This window comes from Nyctereutes procyonoides, unplaced genomic scaffold (genome assembly GCF_905146905.1).
Source record: "Nyctereutes procyonoides isolate TBG_1078 unplaced genomic scaffold, NYPRO_anot_genome, whole genome shotgun sequence".
Classification (NCBI taxonomy): Eukaryota; Metazoa; Chordata; class Mammalia; order Carnivora; family Canidae; genus Nyctereutes; species Nyctereutes procyonoides.
Window position 1 is genome coordinate 53,355,988 of NW_026575135.1, and position 17,898 is coordinate 53,373,885.

Consider the following 17,898-nt stretch of genomic DNA (forward strand, 5'->3'; position numbering starts at 1 on the left):
TTTAAAATTGCTGAAACTGAGGGAAAATGAGGGAAATTGGAAATTTTCGTTACACCAAGTTGTCAGTCATTTGGGGCCAATCAGCACCTCTCTTCCAGGAGAAAAAATACCTCACAGAAATAGGTAAAATGTTCCTGTGAAATCATACCAATAGGAAAATGAAACCTTTTTTTAAAATTAACTACAAAGTATCAGCATAGGAAATTACACCATAATTTGCTCTTTAGATTAATCTTATCAGCTTGGGGTTGCTGCTGGCTTTTTGTTTGCACAGAAGGAAGAGGCCACAGGTGTCCGAATTTGTTCTAGTGCAGTCCTCCTGGGGAAAGATAGAGTAATATCAAGAAAGTTTGACTTGAATAGTGTTTCAGCCTGGCTTCTTCCAAGTACAGGTGGCATCTTGGAAACTATCCTCTTATGGAAAAGCTGATCTGAGGTTCTTTCTCTGGGTAGAACCCAGACTCTTTCCTGTCCCAGCACTCAGGGATGCCATTCCTCCCGGTTTGGGATTCTGACAAAAGACAAGTGGCACCAGGTGGGGCTTAGCCTGGGTCACATCAGGTCCATGGGTCCTTAGCAGTACGGGGGCCCTAGGTAAAGCGTGTCTATCTTGAGGTGTCAGGAATGACCACTTTATAAATGGAACTGAAATACATCCTAATTAGGGAAAAGAACCACAGTCTTCCTGGTTTTCAAATCAGTTGTCTTTGTCAATGCCTCACAACCTGCCCTGCTGCCTTAGTCTAATTGCCTCGGCCCTGGTGAGGTCCTAGCACCCTTGCTGCTTGCTCTGGTGGAGTGAGATTCCTGGGCCCCAGGACCACATGGCTCTTTCCTCCTGAGATTTTGCTTCTCTGTCCTGTCCACTCCCTTCCTCTGCTTTCTGACCTTCCTCTTCCTACTGATTTCCTCAGGTCATCTTGTGAAGGACAGAATCCACGTGAGTGTATGAGGAAGGCCCTGCAACCATATTTTGGATCCTTCCTCTGGACTGTGGCACGAGTTTGCCAAACTTCGTACAATGACTTCTGATGCCAACTGTGTGAAGTTGGGTTATGCTTCCCAGGTTAAGGGCATGGCTTCCATAAGACTGCCCTCACTTCACACAGCTGCAAAGTTCAAGGATTCCCTGCCCACCCTCACTTTTGGCCAATTGGCTACAAATTCAAAAGTTCACACTACCTCCTCAGGTTCATAATTCTCCGGAGTGACCCACAGAACTTGGAAAAATACGTAAGGTTATAGCTGTGTAACCTGTAATACGAGCCAAAAGAACAGACACAGAGGGTGATGTCTAGGAGGATCCCAAACATGAGGCTTCCTCTGTTTTCTCCCCATCGAGTCAGAATGTGCCACCTCCCCAGAACCTTGATGCATGGCAATGTACAGGGTACTGCCAGCCATGGCAACTCACCTGAACCTTGGTGTCCAGAGTTTTACTGGTGTGTTGTTCTGTAGGTGCAATTGACTGGATCATTGTCCCCTCAGTTGAGACCACTGTGGCCTAATGGTCATGCTAGTCCCCATCCTGAGTTGCCTAATTAGCATTAACTATCAGGACCCAGACACTCTTATGACTTGGGAAGTCCCAAAGATTTAGGGGCTCCTTCCCAGGAACTGCTAGCAAAGGCCAACCTCTTCATTCTAGAGGTTTAGAAGTTACCTCCCAAGAGCTGGGAGAAAGGCCAGATCTCTGGGTAAGTTTGTTTTGTTTTGATAGAGCATGCGATGGAAGGAGGGGGAGAGAGAGAATCTTAAACAGGCTCCATACCCAGTGCAGAGCCCAACATGATCAAGAGTCTGACACATAACCAACTGAGCCACCCAGGTATCCCTAAGTTTGTGTTTTTTAAAAAATTTGTGAATAGGTATTTCTTTTTATTCCTCAGTTTTATTATTGACATATAGCATTGTATGGGTCTAAGGTGTATAGCATAACAACATATATACTGTGAAATGATTACCATAAGCTTACCATCATCTTATTTACAGACAACAGAAAGAAAAAAAATATTTTCCCTTGTGATGTGAAATTTTAGGATTTATTCTAACAATTTTCAAATATGCCACAGAGCATTGTTAATTGTCATCACTGTGTTGTATATTGCATACAAACTTTGTACCTTTTGACCACAGTCATCCAGTTCCCTCTTTTTCTACCCTCTACCACAAATCTCATGTTTTTTTCTATGAGTTTGGTTTTGTGTGTGTGTGTTGTTTTTGTTTTTAGATTCCACATATAAGTGAGATCATACAGTACTATCTTTTCCTAACATTTTACTTAGCATAACACCTTTAGGATCTATTCATGTTGTCACAAATGGCCGGATTTCCTTCTTTTTTATGGCCAAATAATATTCCTGTGTGTGTGTGTGTGTACACACCACAAGTTCTCTTTCCATTCATCCATTAGTGGACACCTAGGATGTTTCCATGTCTTGACCTATTGTAAATAATGCTGCCATGAACATAGGGGTTCACATATATCTTCAACAGAGTGTCTTCATTTCCTTTGGGTATATTTCCAGAAGTAGAATTACTGGATCATGTAGCATTTGTATTTTTAGTTTTTTGAGGATTTTTCATATTGTTTTCCATAGTGGCTGCACCAGTTTGCTTTTCCATCCATAGTACACAGGGTTCCTTTTTTTACGCATCTTTACCAACACATGTTGTTTCTTGCCTTTTTGATGATAATCATTCTAACAGAGGTGAAGTGATATCTCATTGTGGTTTTGATTTGCATGATTAGTGATGCATCTTTTCATGCATCTATTGGCCATTCACATATCTTTTTTGGAAAAATGGCCATTTTTTTTTTGCTCATTTTTTTCATGGGGTTGTTTCTTTGCTCAGGTAAGTGAGGTCCTCACTATAGAGATGGGGAGACAGAGTTCCTTCTAGGATAGGTGGAGACTTCAAATCCAGATTAACTATTATTTGGAGTCAATGGTGCATACTCCTTTTTTGAGGGAAGGTCTAAGTTTTTGAGGAAAGGTCCGAGTGTTGAAGTTAAAACTGTGAAGTGTGGACATCCTAGAGGGAAGGCCAGGGTACAGAGCTTTGGGATTGAGGGAGAGCTGGAGAGGAGGGAAGGTCAATGCGATTCAAAAGCTATCCATGTATTCACCGGTTGTGTGTGTGTGTGTGTATGTGTGTGTGTGTTTAAGATTTTATTTATTTATCCATGAGAGACACAGAGAGAGAGGCAGAGACACAGGCAGAGGGAGAAGCAGGCTCCATGCAGGGAGCCTGACATGGGACTCAATCCCGAGTCTCCAGGATCATGCCCTGGACTGAAGGTGATGCTAAACCGCTGAGCCACCCAGGCTGCCTAACAGTTGTGTTTTTGAGTGCATGCCTTCACTGAGGGCTACCCCCCAGGTTTAAGGCTATGGTGGCAAAGATGTAAATCAAAAGAGCCAGTAGCTCAGAAGCACAATGAAACTTCTTTTTTTTTTTTTGTTTCAGTGGTTGGATAAGACCAGGGAAAGTAGGGTGAACTTTCCAGAACATCAAAGAGTGACCAGCAGGTCCCCCCAAAGGGTAGGAGAAAAGGAGCTGTCCTCATTGCAGTGTGGCCTCATGGCAGCTGTACATGTGTCTCGCTGGTCGGAGGTCTGCAGATCAGGGGCAAGGACAGCCAGCACCCACGAAGGAGCCTCTCCCCACCTTCAGGAGCTGTGGGTGGTGATTATACCAGGCGGGCAGGCAGGCAGGCACTGAAGCTCAGGGAGACATTGACTCTGCTGGGCTCTGGCTGTGTCAGTTGTAGAGCCCCTTCCTTTTGCCCCGCCTGGTTTGTGGGGCCTCAGAGCTTTCCTTTCAGGCCGTAGAATGTGGGTCCAGCAAACAAACCACTTGTCAATTCTATGACCAGGAACAGATCACTAACTCTCTCCAGGTCTGTTTCTATATCCGTGCTATGGCCATACCATGGCTCCTCCTCCTAAGATTCTGCCAGGAGTGCGTGAGAGGTTCTGTGCAGAGTGCTTGGCACACATCAGTCCCCAAGGTGTGGCTGCTCGTGGAGTCCACCTCAGCGAGTGGCAGGCCAGGCCACTGGTCAGGGCTGGCTCCTCGCCTTTCTCAGCCACCTGCATAAAGTGAGGGCGTTAACAGTACCTGCTTCACGTGGTTGTGGTGTGGAACAAGTAAGTTAATGTTCCTAAGTTGTCACAATAGTGCCTAGCATGTAGTAAGCATCCTGTCAGCGATAGTAGCAGCAGCAGCAGCAGTAGTAATATTGTCATTGTTTCTAATCATAACTTTGGTTGGTCACGTGACTGTGGTACTTAATCCACAAAGCCAAGTCTGGACAGGGCCAGTGGAGGTTTCACCCCTGGACACCACCCTACACATGTCCCTCCTGGATGTGTCTGTCTCCTTCTTAGTCTTCGGGGCCTTATCCTTGTTTGGGGGTGTCACTGTTGGTTGCTACACTGCAGCCCTCATACTTAAGTCTCTGGAATCATTGCAGGAAATAGATACCGTGGGGCATCTTATGCAGAGAGCACTCAGTGCAGAAAAGTAGGTGTTTATGAAAATATTGGGAGGATGGAGGAACAGGCTGGGCCCAGAACTCTAAAGAAATGACCCACAGGTAGGGCTGCTGCCCCTGGGGTTGCCGCTGCTGGTGTAGAGTTCAGGAGCACACAGCTGAGGCTGCAGCCTGGGGGTCCTGCTTCAGCTGTGCCCAATCACCCCCACCACTGCTCCAGAAGAAAACTTCAGCTTCCCACCCCAGCCGAGGGCACAGGAAGGGGGCGTCTGCCTCCTCCCAGCTCCTGCAGCTCCCTGAACAACAGGGAGCGGCGGGTCTTGTGTAGAGCATCCCTGCTTCCCTGGCCCTGGCTGAGGAGTTTTCCACAGCAGCCGTCCCCATGGGTCCCTGTGGCCCTGTTCTGCCCTGAGCCTTGCACTCCTTGCACTTGATCTCTCCCCTGTTTTCTGTCAGCGATGTGGGACCACACACGGAATAGCCCTTTCCAGCTCCTCCTAGGTGTACTCATGATGAAAGTAAGACTCCTCCAAAGGGAAGGATATTTAGTAGAGATTGGAGTAAGTAGGCCTTAGCAGGCGCAGGGGGACAATTTGTGGAAGGCCAGCAGGCCTCTCTGGGGCCTGGAGGAAGTGAGCAAGCCAGCAGGCATGGGAGGGCAGTCTTCTGGAGGACTGCAGTCCCCAGTCACTATGAGCTCAGAGCAGCAGCTGGCCTGGATTGCGGGGCATGGATCTGGACCTTGGATTGCATGGGGCCCTGGGAGCCTCAGGTCTGAGAGTGACTCCCAGCAGTGCAGTGTCACTGAAGGCCATGTGTCCTGCAGTCAGCAGGGCCTCCTACTCCTGAGTCCCAGCTCTGCCACTTGGGGTGACCTTGGGAAAGTTTCTCTGCCCAGGATTCTCTGTCAAACTGGGCTAATAATAGGGATATGGGAAGATTACATTATACAGTGTTTTGTGTGGTGCCTGGCATGTCGGAAGCCTATACATGCCAACTGTCATCATCGTCGTCATCGCAGTTGGGATGGGCTGAATATGGGGGTGAGGAAGAGTGAGAAGTCACAGAGGACCCCAGGTTTCTGGCTTGGGAGCTGCTATTCACAGAGATGGCAGTTTCAGAGGGAAGGTCCGGAGACCATGAGCTGAGGCACATAGGACAGACTGGGTTATAGATACAGAGGGTGAAGAAGCGGTGGGGAAGGATGGTACTGGCCAGGGCCTCTGGAAGAGAGGGGACCAGAAATGACTGTGGCATTCCAGGGCTGCTGGGAGAGGGGAGGGAGGGAGAGGAGGCAGCCAGCCAGCCAGGCTGAGAGGAAACCTGGGCATGAGAGAGTCTTGGAGGAGAAGCGAGTGGTCCGTCAGTATTGTAGATGTTCTTCAGGGATGGGCTAGATAAGGTGGAAACATTTCCACTGGATTTAGGGATAAGAGATAATTAGTGACATCACTGAGATCGTTTCTAGGGTGCGATGGGGGCAGGTGCCCAATGGAGGGCAGGCTCTGCTTGCATGTGTGCTGCAAGAGGGTGGGGGGCTCCATGTGATCAATAGTTTTTCAACCTGAGCCCAGGCTTCCCCAGCTCAGTAAAGGCACCTGACACCAATGGAAATGCCTCCCATGCCCACATCCAGTCCCACACCAAAGCCTCTGTCTTTGAACTGTATCCACACTGAAGGGTATGTGGGCTTGGACGGTGGATGGAGGGGGGCAAGTGAGGCAGAGACAAAACTGAATTGGCCTTGAGTTGCTAACAAAGTTGGGCCGTGGATACTGGGGAGTTACTTTTGTGTGCTTTTGAGATTTCCCATGGTAAAGGAATTTTTAAGATTTCCATGGTTTGAAAAGTCATATATTTATATATCACGTACTATACATATATCGATGATCTCAGATGCCACACATGTTTATGTAGATGATGTGTAAGTGTGGGTCATGTAGGTACCACACACAACTCCAGAACCTGGTCACATTCACTCTTTCACGGTCCTACCCCACCTGGGTTTCTACAAGATTGTTTTCACTGGTCATCCTGCCCGTATCTTTGTCCCCACATTCTGTTGTTCACACAACAGCCCAAATGCTGCTGTCACATGGGAGCCATCCCACCAGAGCAAAGCCTTCCTGCCCATAGAACCCTGACTGCCTGTCCCTCTTTTTCCTGCCCTTGGCCTCTGCTCTCCTCTTCTTGATGCTGGTGGGGGGCATTCCAGCTCACTCTACCCATGAATGACTTCCTCCCTCTCTCCCTCCATCCAGATCTCTGTTCTGTGTGAGCTTATCAGGGAGGACTTCTCTGACCTTCCCTCACAGCACAACCCCTCACCTGACCCCGCTGCCTCATTGTGTCCCACAGCACTCGCCACCACCTGTACTGTCTGTGTTTTCTTTTTTGCAGGCTCTATCCTCCACTAGGAATAACCTTATTTTTGTTCATCATGGATCCTCAGTGCCTTGACACTTCCTAAAGACCTCAATGGCTAATTATTAAATGAATGACTAGAGCTCCATTTCATGGAGAGGGCAGCTGAGAAGGGTAAGGCCTGAGTAAGAACGAGGGAAGTTAGGGACCTACCTGGGACTTGTGTGGACCCTATAGTCTTTGCCCTAGCCCCTGGAGAGGGCAGGGAGGATGGGATCCTGAAGACAGATGCAAGAAGGACCCCTCAGAGGGAGTGAACCGGGGGATGAGGGAGACCAGGCAGGCATAGCTGTGGACTCTGGCTTTTTTGAATGGAGGCTCCATAGGCTACTGGCCTGTCTCTTCTTTGAGAAGCAGATGGAAGGTTCTCCTCCTGGGAGAAGGAAGCTGGCTGAGGCATCTGCTGGACCTCTCCATCTGTCCCTGAGGCATCAATGTCACTTCAGCCTCAGAGGGGACTGGTGGTCCATCCTTTCCCATCCTACCCCCTCTTCCATTCGCCAGCACCAGCCTGGCAGACTGGGGCTGGGCAAAGCCCCCCGAGAATGGCATTTCTTCCTCGCTCTTTGGCAACACAGGATCTGCTTGGCCCTTGGGAGGAGTGGTGTCAAGACTCCTGCCTCCTGGGCCCCTGCTGGGCCTCTCTGCTCCTGGGCTGGCTAGCTCCCAGGGGGTGCTGGGAACTGAGCTCAGGGTCCTGGCTGGCCCATCCCAGGAGGGCTGCTGGCCCTTTCCTTACCCTTCATGGACCAGTCACCAATTTCATGTTGTTTTGTTTTAGTGTTTGTTTTTTTAAAATTAAATTTGTCTTCATCTCCCAGTAGGAAATGAATACATGCTCATTGTAGAAAATGTGGGGAAATGGAAATAAGCAGAAAGAGGAGACATTAAATGAGAGATTGCCTTTCTAAGGCGGCGTCCCCGGTGCTCCTTGGGCCCAGAACCTGAGGCTCTGCAGGGGCCTCGCAGGCAAACTTTCAGGAATCGCCCTCACCATGGGCTCCAGCTTGACCATGTGATGCAGAGTGCAGAACTGACGAGAGTTGCTATATTTACCACTGGTGTCTGCGTCACCAGTGACCACACAGTAGCATCGGCCCAGCGGTGCATCTGCTGGGGCGTTTCTGAAGGACGCTCTGAGAGCTCACTTTCCACAAGAGAAGGCATGGTGCAGGGGAAGGGAGAGAGCGCAACAGAAAGTGAGGTCGTAGGTAGAAAATCGCTTCTGGGATTTCAAATGGCTTCGTCATGGGGCCCTCCCTTGCTGCCGAGAAATCAGTTGATCTGGGAAAGTTCGTTGCAAACCCTTTATTCTGTTGCTTTTGGGTGGAGCTGAGAAATGAATGAAGATAATGAGGCTTTATGACTTTTATTTTTCAGTGTAGGAGTTGGGCAGCGTGTGTGGGAGGGGTGACCACGGATACAGCCAACAGTCCCAACACCAGCTGGGGCCTCTGGAAAGGCTGGATGCCTGGCCAGTGCGTCCCAGGCCAGGCATCCAGCCTAGCACAGTCAGCCTGGACTTGGCAGGGCCTGCTTAGAAGGCAATCAGCTAAAGGGAGGAATAGTTTTTTGGTTTTGTTCAAACTGACCAGCTAAATTAAGATAATAAGCAGAAGGCGCTTTCCTGTTGATAATAATGAAAAAGCTATGAGGCGATGGATTTGATAAACCCCTTCCTTGAAGCTGCTGGGTCACAAGGAAACAAAATGTGACCCTTCATCCTCCTGAGCCTTGAGCAGTTCAGAGGGCCAGCCTTGGAGAAACCCCAGCAGTGACTCGCAATGTTTTCTGACACCTCATCTGAGCAGCAAACAGAGGTGTTTGGTGCCAAGTTCACCGGAAACTCAAGTGTGTCTCACTTCTCACTTGAACCTTGGCCCCTCTTCCAGTGAAACCTCTGGGGCCTGGGGTTCCTGGGGTGCAGGGGGGCTCCCCGCCTTGGGCCCCATGACCAGCATCTCCCTCCCACTCAGCAAGCACTCTGCCCTTTCCCAACCCCCCTTCCATCCGGCATTGCTCAGAGTTTGCCTCTCCACTTGGAAGAAGTGAGACCACACACACGGTTTGAGAAACTCCCAGCAAATACCCCAGGCCTTAGTCCCCAGGTAGGGGTGCTCCCAGCCATAATAGCTGACACGAAACCTTTTTTCCTGTTTCATCTTTTTCTTTCTCTCTCATCCCTGGCCGGGCCCTCCTCCCTTTTGCCACCCACGCTGGCTTGGTACTGCGGCTCTGTGAGGTCCATCATTCCTGGAAGGACCTGAGCCCCCTAGGCTGGCTGCATGCCTCAGTGACTACAGGTTCCTCATCTGGTCTCGGGGATGGTCTCAGAGGTAGCTGAGGACGTGGTGCGCTGTGGACCCCTAGTGGTGGAGCTGTACACCCTCCTGACTATCCCCTTGGAATACATCCTTAGGGAGTCCTTGGGGCCCGTCCACACCAGTCTCAATTGCAGTCTTTGCTCTTGGAAGATTGACACAGAATTTCATCTAGAGATTTTCCATCTTTCTTCGGACAGACAGGCTGGTGCTCTCATTGGGCAGGTGATGTGGCCAAAGGTGATGTTACTAGAGAACAGATGGCTGAGTTTGAAATAAAAATACAATCCTCTGGCCTTGAAACCCTTGAGACTCTGGTTGGAGAGAGATTGCAAAACCTTGGCTTCTGCCCCCAGGCCCGACTTTCCCACCTACCTGGTAGATCACCCCTTTTCCAGATCTGCCATTGCTCAAAGATTTCTTTCTGGTGCCTACTCACAAGTCCCAGAGTGCTGGAGAAGTGCAAGCCACGTGCAGCCCGCCACAAGTGTACTGGGACTTAGCAGGTTCTGAGGCTCCCTGGCACCACAGAGACGGTCCAGTGTCTTCCCTGGACAGCCTGTGGGACACTCAGCTCCCATGCCCCCTCCCTAGATCTTCCCTCGCTTTGCCTGGGTGCAAGGGGTCCGCTCTCTTTGAATGGTTCCTGGAGCTGCCCACTATGGTCATCTACCCCCGGACAGGTCCTTTCATGGCCTCTGTTGCCTGAATCACACGCAGCATCACCTCTCACTCTTCCTGGGTGGCTGTCTCCACTGGCTTCTGAGTATGGCTGTGGATGTTCCCACCAGGCTTGAGGCTCCCCAGGGTGGGTACCTCCTGCCACTTAGTGTTTAAGACCAGTCTCTGATGACCCACCACCCTTTGCAAAGGCGTTGCATCCTTCTGGGTGCCTCTTGGAGATTGAGTGTAAACCACTCCTGATGGGCATGAGCATTAGCTGTGGTGTGCTGATGCCTGGTGCTTCTGGCACTCGTGGTACTGGCCTGGGCCAAGGGAGAAGCAAAAAACCTGTTTGGGATGGTGGTCTGCCCAGGCCCTGAGACCTTGGATCTCTACTTGTGACTCCGTAGTGCAGGGGTCATAAGTCAGTTGGTGAATCTTCATTCACAGAGGTAATGAGTGTGCAGTAATAATGAGATGTGTCCAGGGACTGACTAAACAGTCTCTAGAAAGGAATTTGTGAGGGACGTCTGGGTGGCTCAGCAGTTGTGTCTGCCTTTGGCTTGGGGCATGATCCTGGGTCTAGGGATCGAGTTCTGCATCAGGCTTCCAGAGAGGAGCCTGCTCTTCCCTCTGTCTGTGTCTCTGCCTCTCTCTCTGTGCCTTTCATGAATAAAAACATAAAACCTTTTAAAAGAAAAAGGAGGGCAGCCCGGGTGGCTCAGCGGTTTAGCGCCGCCTTGGATCCAGGGCCTGATTCTGGAGACCCGGGATCGAGTCCCACGTCAGGCTCCCCGCACGGAGCCTTCTTCTCCCTCTGCCTGTGTCTGTGCCTTCTCTCTCTCTCTCTCTCTCTCTCTCTCTCTCTCTCTCTCATGAATAAATAAATAAAATCTTTAAAAAATAATAAATAAAAAGGAATTTGTGAGCTTCCTACCAGGGGAGGTGCCCAAACAGGTTGATGTCAATGTTATATAAGTTATGGGACACCTGGGTGGCTCAGTCAGTTAAACATCCGTCTCTAATTTCTCAGCTGAGATGTTGATCTCGGAGTTATGAGTTCAAGCCCCATGTTGGGCTCTATGCTGGGCATGGAGCCTACTTAAAAAAAATACTCATCCTTTTAGGCCAGACAGCATTTGGACAAAGGAAGGCAAAGTGGCTAAGTGTGTGCGTTTTGGAGTTGGAGTGAGTTCCGGGTTCTAATCCTGGTTTTGCTCCTTACCAGGTATGTAACCTCAGGCATGCTACCTTCTCTAACCTGAGTATCAGAGAGATTCTGAGGGAGACACTGGAGGGTGTGTGGGTGGTGTCAGACACAAGCTGGCCCACCCCTGGGGGCCTGCTTACTTCCTTCATCCCAGGTCTTCTCCCTCAATCCCCCTGCACTCCTCCTTAGGCCGCCTCCTCCACCTGCCCCACTTCCCGGAGAGCTCCTCAGAGTCTTAGGAACCGAGGCCAGGGTCCCCACAGGCCAAAGTAAAAGACAGACATCATTAGGTCTCTTGTCACCATCTTTATTTCTGGCTTCCAGTTTGACAAAGTCAGTGAAAGAACACATTCAGTGACAACACCCTTCCCCCCCACCCGCCCCGGCCTGGCCACACACACCAAATGCAGCCTTTTAGGCTACTCTTCTATATATTATTAACTCTTTGATAACATATTTTATTTCTTAACTTTAAATACAAGGAAAAACAATAAATTACTGCTTGGCTGAGGGCCAGCTGCTGAGTGGCAGACAAGAGCAGCATCTCTGACCCTTTCTCCTGTCCCCTGTGTCGGCCCCAGGATCCCAGTGAGGTAGCAGAATTTTACACACAGTGCTTATTCCCAGGGATTCTCTAAACCCGAGTCACTGGGCCCCCAGCTCCAAGTCACTCCCTGTCCCCAGCACAAACAAACACACTTGTTTAAATAACACACAATAATAAATAAGGCTAAGAAGAAACGTGTCTGTGCCACTCCCAGGTACAGCAAGACCCCCTCCCACACATATCTGCCCCCACTGTAATGCTGCACTTCGCTCTGAGGAAGGGTCAGTCGTGGGATGCAGTGCTTTCCCTCAGCGTTGATGAAGTGCAGACAGAGGAGGGCCACCCGGCTGGGCCCCATGCACCAAGGCAAGGGTGGCCGGGCTCAGCTCCATGGAGGCAGGCAGTGCAGGCTGAGGTCCCAGCTGAGGAAATGGTGCTTCCTCCCCCCCCCCCCACCTCCCTAAGAAATTTGTGACGTCGGAAAGAAAAATGAATCTGGAACTTAAGAAGTCAGGTCTGGGTCTACAGATAAGGATGCTAAGATTTCATGCTTCATCTGAAATTTCCATGGCGATAAACTCCTCTTACATAGGTGAGCAGGTTTTTCACCAACTGGATCACTTCAATTTTGGTGTCTCGGCTGCGTTCACTGGAAATCTGCTGTGGGACAAAGAGATCAGCGTGCCGGTGTGACACCAGAGCAGAGAGGACCGGCGTCTGCTAGGGGCTTTCCAGGAACTGGCTTACTGAATCCTCACAAAAGCCCCCATGAGGTGGGTACTGTCATTACCCGTATTTCACAGATGTGGAAACTGAAGCTCAGGTAGGAGTCAGGAGCCCTCAAACTCAGGTCCTGGAAATCCCAAAGGGCATGTTCCTGCTGCCACAGTGGCCCCACCCCCAGGGTGGACGCTTGCCTTCCGGATGCTCAGCCAGGTTCCCTTGGAGCCCCAGGGAGCACCCAGGGCTGGCCCGAGTGGATGCAGGGTTGGGGCTACAGGACAGAGGGCCTTACCCCTGCCGCGGGCTTTTGAGAGCACAGTGCTTTCAGCATCCTCTGGGTCCTTTGGATGGCGCTGCAGTCGGAGACATTGATCAGAGATTCTAGAGCTGCGCAGTACTGCGGAGAGAACACGGGATGTCAGGCCCTGCTGGGTGCCCCCAGCTGTGTAGCTCAGGCGGCACCTTCACTGGTCTTCATGGACCTCACAGGAGGTGGGGTTTGAGAGCCCTGACGGAGGTGGCTTTGGTAGTGGCAGGGGTCCAGATTGTGAGGGCTCTGGTTTGTGGGTATCTCATGAAGCTCACTCGGCTCCTGGGGAGCCGTGTGGGTGAGGCTCAGAGAAGACAAGCACAAAACCTACAGCCTCTGCTACGTCCCTCCTTGTGGCCCCGGGGGCCTTACCATGCCGGCGGTCAGGTTGACGCTCCACACCATGCTGCCGTTGCAGAGGGATGCCTGCGGGGGCAAGACGACGGTGAGCCCAGGCCAGGTCTCCAGGGGCTCCACCCCACAGGCATCCCCAGTGTGGCACGGAGGTAGGCCTGCACCCCCCACCCCAGTGTTCCTGAGTTTCAGTTCCTGCTCCACATAGTAGGGGAGACCCATCGTACAGGGTCTTGGGGCTGAGAGAGAAACATTTGAGTGACACAGCCAGTAAGCAACAAGCCTTGTGTGAAGCTTTCTGTAGCCAGGGCAGCAAGACAGAGAACATCTGGCTGCTCAGTAGGACAGCCACAGGGAAGAGTCAGGACAGCATCGGGTGAGGGAGGAGCAGTGGCCGCCTCAGATGGGAGGCAGTGAGGGCTGGCGTACAGAACCCTGTCCTCTGAATTGGAAGTTTGAAGCATGGGCACTGGGTGTCAGCCAGGCCTGGCATGAATCTGGCTTTTGTCAACTTTAATGAAGCTTCGTCAGTCAAAGAGGGTCATTATACCTGCCTTTTGAGGTGGTTGGCAGTGGTGAAATGAGATGGAAAAGCACCCAGCACTAGGCTTGGCACACAGTCATTGCTCAGAAAGTGTGAGCCATCAGCACTGGGGACAGGAGCTGACTACCAGTGAATACTTCCATAAGAATGGATTTAACCAAAATGCTGTGAATAATGGCCCCATTATTCCATTCATATCCTGCTGGCAAATGCTAAATAGTCCCAGGGGATGTGCTGGCCCCTCTCTGCTTTCCTCTTCTTGAACGAATGTGTAGGAGCTGGCCACGGCAGGCAGGGCCAAGCCGGGGGGACAGGTAGTCCCTGGGGGCTCCACCAAACCCCTTTATGGGTCCACCCAAACTGTTGCCCCCCATCCCCCTAACCAGGCTCTTCTCCCTCATGGGGGGACCCATCCTGGTCCAAGGGGCTTCTCAAGACAGGGCCTAGCCTTCATGGCCTGAACCATGACCAACACCCTGCCTAAGAGTCACCCACTCCAGCGCCCTCAGACCTAGGACCTGCAGAAGGTACTCACCTGATTCTGGGTGATGTTGACCAGCTCCTCAATGAGCTCCTTGAGGGTTGGGGAGGGAGTCACAGGGCTCGGGGAGGCAAGGCCACCGAGGCAGGTGAGAGCAATGACCACAGTCAACCAGAGCGCCATGGAGCCCAGAGCCAATGCAGGAGGAGCGAGAGAGGAGCAGGCAGGTTGTAGGCTGGCCTAAGCTGAGTGGCTTGTGGCCTTGGCCTCTTGTGGCAGCTTTTATAGGCCAAATGATGACGCCTCCCACCCTGGTCTCCGCTTTGTCGGGTACTATCTAGAAACCACATCTTTACTCATCTTGATTTTACTTTGTGGAAAATCCAGCGTCGCATAAAGGAAAGAGTTTGATTTCTTGTGGACTTATCATTGAGAGGGGTCTGGAGCGCTTTCCAAGATATGGATGGGCTTGCTCCAGGGGTACGTAAGAGAGCCCTGAGTGCAGCCTGATGTCAGCCAAGCCAGCCGGAACTGCAGCAATTTTGATTGGTAACCACCTTCAGCGCCCAGCCCTGTCCACAGACCGTTTTGGGTCACCAGAGGCTCTCAGCAAACCGTGCTCTGACTACAGTCTGCCAGATGTGGGAATTTCGGGGTTTTATTTTTTCAATGAACCGGTCTCTAATGCTTGATTTGGATACAAACTCAAACAGGATAAAAAGGGGACGCCTGGGTGGCTCAGTGGTTGAGCGCCTGCCTTTGGCTCAGGTCCTGATCCCGGGGTCCTGGGATCAAGTCCCACATCGGGCTCCCTGCAGGGAGCCTGCCTCTCTCTCTGTGTGTCTCATGAATAAGTAAGATCTTAAAAAAAAAAAAAAGATAAAAAGAAAAGAGGGAAGTTCATTCTTTTTCATCCACCTGATTCCCTGTTGGCCCCACTGTGGGAAGGATTATAAAAAGTTTAGATTCACAGGTCTCCACAGAAAGATCCACTCAGATTCCGGGATCCTTCTGGGACCTTCTCTCTTTAAAGTGGCTTTGATGATAACTTTGAGCATAGGCAGTGTAAACACTGAGTGCCCAACTCAGGCTTTTTCAGCCTGGGCCCATCCGATGGGAAACCCTTAATGGGCCAGGTTGGCAGGAAGTGGGACCCAGCCTTAGCCCAGGTAGGAAAATGTAAGTGTTCCCACCAGTATCTGTGGGACAAAGCCTTCCCCGCCGGGGGACCCAGGTTTGTGCAGACTGAAGGCTGTGGAGGGAAGCTGCTGGGCCTGCCCTGGTTCAGGGACCCCACTGAGCAGCCCACCCCTGCAGAGACACTGGCATACAGCCACTTTCCTGCTTCTCCCTCCCTTCTCTGGAAGTCCTCCAGAAACCCCTGCAACAGAGACCGCATCATTTGCCTGTTGAGTACTGATGTCAGGCTGTCTCCCTCAGCCACTTCCTCCCCTAAACCAGTGTCTACCCCTCCAGGCCCCTTCTCTGCTTGCTCAGGCTCCCTTTGTCCTACTCTCGGTGAGGCTCCCCAGTGATGCTCCCCAGTGATGCTCCCGCTCCTGCTGCGAGGCTGCCCACCTTGCCCACCTTCTCTGCTCGCCAGACCCCAAGCTCCCAGGCAGCTGTAGGCCCTGACGCCCCGAAGCCAGCCCCTGCCCCTGCCGGCCCCCTCCTCCAGTGCCTGGTGTGCTGTCCCTTGGCTGTACGACAGACAGACACGTGTGGGTGTGGGCTGTGGGCCCGGTTCCTCCTCTGTGGCGGGAGGCTCTGTGTTGAGGGAAGGAGCGGGGCACCGCCGTGGGATGTAGATGTCCCGGGCTCTGCGCCCACTTGAGCCGAGGCCTCAAGGCCCAGGACCGGCGCACCCGAGGCGGGCGGTGGGCAGGCGCGCTGGCCGGGCGGTGGCCGCGATGCCCCGCGGAGATAGGGGCCGGGCCTTATGTAACGGCAGATGGGGCTGATAAGCGGGATCCGCGGCCTCCTCCGCCCCGACGGCGACGGCGGGCCGACGGGGTGAGCGCAGAGCCCACCCGCGGAGCCGCCACGCGCCGCCGCCGCTGCCCCCGCCCCCGCCCCCGCCGCGCGCAGGTCCGGGCGGGCCCCTGCCCCGGGGTCCAGCGCCCCACGCGCGGCGCGCACCGGCCCCGCACCCGCCCGCACCGCCCGCACCGCCCGCGCCGGGCCCAGCCCTGGCCAAGGGCAGCGGGGCCGCGCCGTCCGACCGGGGCGCGGGGGCCCATCCCGGGCTTCAACCCCGAGACGAGCCCCGCGGGCTCCGTCCTGCGTCTCTCTTGGTGTTTCTTGACTTCGGGGCGGCTCCATTCACACCCCGGGCAACCGTGTCAACGCGCACTACGGACGGGCTGCTCCGGCCCCGCGCACGCGTCTGTCCCCCCGGGCGTGGGCGCGGGTCCCCGCGGCGGGCGGCTCGGGCCGGAGGCGGGGCCCCGCGAGCGCAGCCGGCGGCGCCTCCACCCGCCCGCGGAGCTTCTTTCCCCAGTTGCCTCCCACGCTGTTTCTCCGCGGGAGAGAAGAGATCCCCAGTCGCTGGGAGTACGGGGTAAAGCGAGTAGGCGAGTTTTAATAATCTAACATATCTCACCTAGAGATTTTTATTTTTATGAAGGTTCTATGTGTGTGTAATTTAAAATGATCAGAGAGGTTGATTCTAAAAAACGAGTTTGGGGTATGAGTTCCCCGTGGGGCCTTTGCACTTCTGCAGGACTTGTGAGCGAGGCGCTAAGGGGTCCTTTGTCCCTCAGTATCTTTTGAAAGATGTTTGCACAACGAACAGCCTTGGACACAGGGCGTCTTCCTCACCCGCAAATGGCAGGCCGACCTCCTAGCCATCCTGGGACTTCGCTTCCCTAAGCTCAGGCTTGTTTTTCCGCAGCGCAACCCCCTGGGTCCTAGGGGCCATGGCTTCCGTGGCACCACGCTGAGAGAAGTGGGGGTTCAGAGTGCAAAAGAGCGCTTCTGTCTCTGTTCTCAGGGCCTTGTGTCTTCTGCAGCACCCATGAACTTGTTAGCTTGTTACCATGCAAGTTAGATAAAATCTCAGAGCCTCCAGTTGTTGACAGGCCAGCCATCCCCCTCCCCTACCTACCCCATTAGCCTCTTCTCCAGAGGAACCATGATTTGAACTGTTCCTTTTGGTATTTACCTCCTCCTTTCTAAATTTGATCTTTCAGGTGTAGGCATTTCCTGTGGTCTATGATGAATGTTTAATTCTCTTTCCTCCTTGCTGTTGTTCTTCCATTTGCTTCCTTCCCCTTTTCTCATCCCATTAGTACAGATCACAATTTGGGTCAGTCAGAAGGCATGTTCACCATTTGCATAATAATACCAATATAGGGATCCCTGGGTGGCTCAACCATTGAGCATCTTGCCTTTGGCTCCGGGTGTGATCCTGGAGACAGGGGATCAGGTCCCACGTCAGGCTCCCTGCATGGAGCCTGCTTCTCCCTCTGCCTGTGTCTCTGCTTCTCTCTCTCTCTGTCTCTCATGAATAAATAAATACAATCTTTAAAAAATAATAATACCAATATATCCAAAGCTGGAACAAGTAGTTTACCGCGATTACTTTTATTTCCCCCTCAAAGCTTCTTTCCTCTGGTGTCAAGAATAGGTTTTTCTATTTGCTTCGTTTTCTCTGTTCCTCTGTGATTTGACCTTAAATTCCTGGCCACTTAGATAACTCTCTTCTCAGCATATTTGGGTAAATGAGTTATTCTCACAATCTCATCTTCCCTAGAAAGTCGCCCCGGAGCCTGCCGACCTGCCCTGACTGACTGGACAGCGCCCTCTGACAACCTGTGAA

At 52.2% G+C, this 17,898-nt stretch overlaps 2 protein-coding genes across 3 annotated transcripts in view; one reads left to right on the forward strand and one right to left on the reverse strand.

Moving 5' to 3' along the window:
• KIF3A (kinesin family member 3A) overlaps nucleotides 1-12,985 on the forward strand; it is an 84,914-nt gene extending 71,929 nt beyond the window's left edge. Inside the window, exon 17 of the mRNA XM_055302149.1 lies at nucleotides 12,259-12,985. Coding sequence (XP_055158124.1) covers nucleotides 12,259-12,262 — 4 coding nt within the window. The 3' untranslated portion in view covers nucleotides 12,263-12,985. The remainder of the gene's footprint in view (nucleotides 1-12,258) is intronic.
• On the reverse strand, nucleotides 11,518-14,306 carry IL13 (interleukin 13). 2 transcript variants are annotated; one of them, XM_055302153.1, is made up of 4 exons: nucleotides 14,133-14,306; nucleotides 13,072-13,125; nucleotides 12,682-12,786; nucleotides 11,518-12,323 (listed from the first exon to the last, which is right to left on the reverse strand). In XM_055302153.1, exons 1-4 carry the CDS (start codon nucleotides 14,259-14,261, stop codon nucleotides 12,219-12,221), a joined length of 393 nt encoding a protein of 130 aa, XP_055158128.1. In that variant the 5' UTR covers nucleotides 14,262-14,306; the 3' UTR covers nucleotides 11,518-12,218. The 2 variants fall into 2 exon arrangements, with proteins under 2 accessions (XP_055158128.1, XP_055158127.1); XM_055302152.1 differs by having other exon boundaries at nucleotides 11,518-12,326.
• Nucleotides 14,307-17,898: the final 3,592 nt, after the last annotated feature.

Coding starts and splice junctions, on each gene's coding strand:
- IL13 (XM_055302152.1), bottom strand. CDS start 14,261: ATGGCGCTCTGGTTGACTGTGGTCATTGCTCTCACCTGCCTCGGTGGC. Junction 12,787..13,071: donor TCAACCTGACCGCCGGCATG/GTAAGGCCCCCG, acceptor TTCTCTCCGCAG/TACTGCGCAGCTCTAGAATC. Junction 12,327..12,681: donor CTCAAAAGCCCGCGGCAGGG/GTAAGGCCCTCT, acceptor TTTGTCCCACAG/CAGATTTCCAGTGAACGCAG.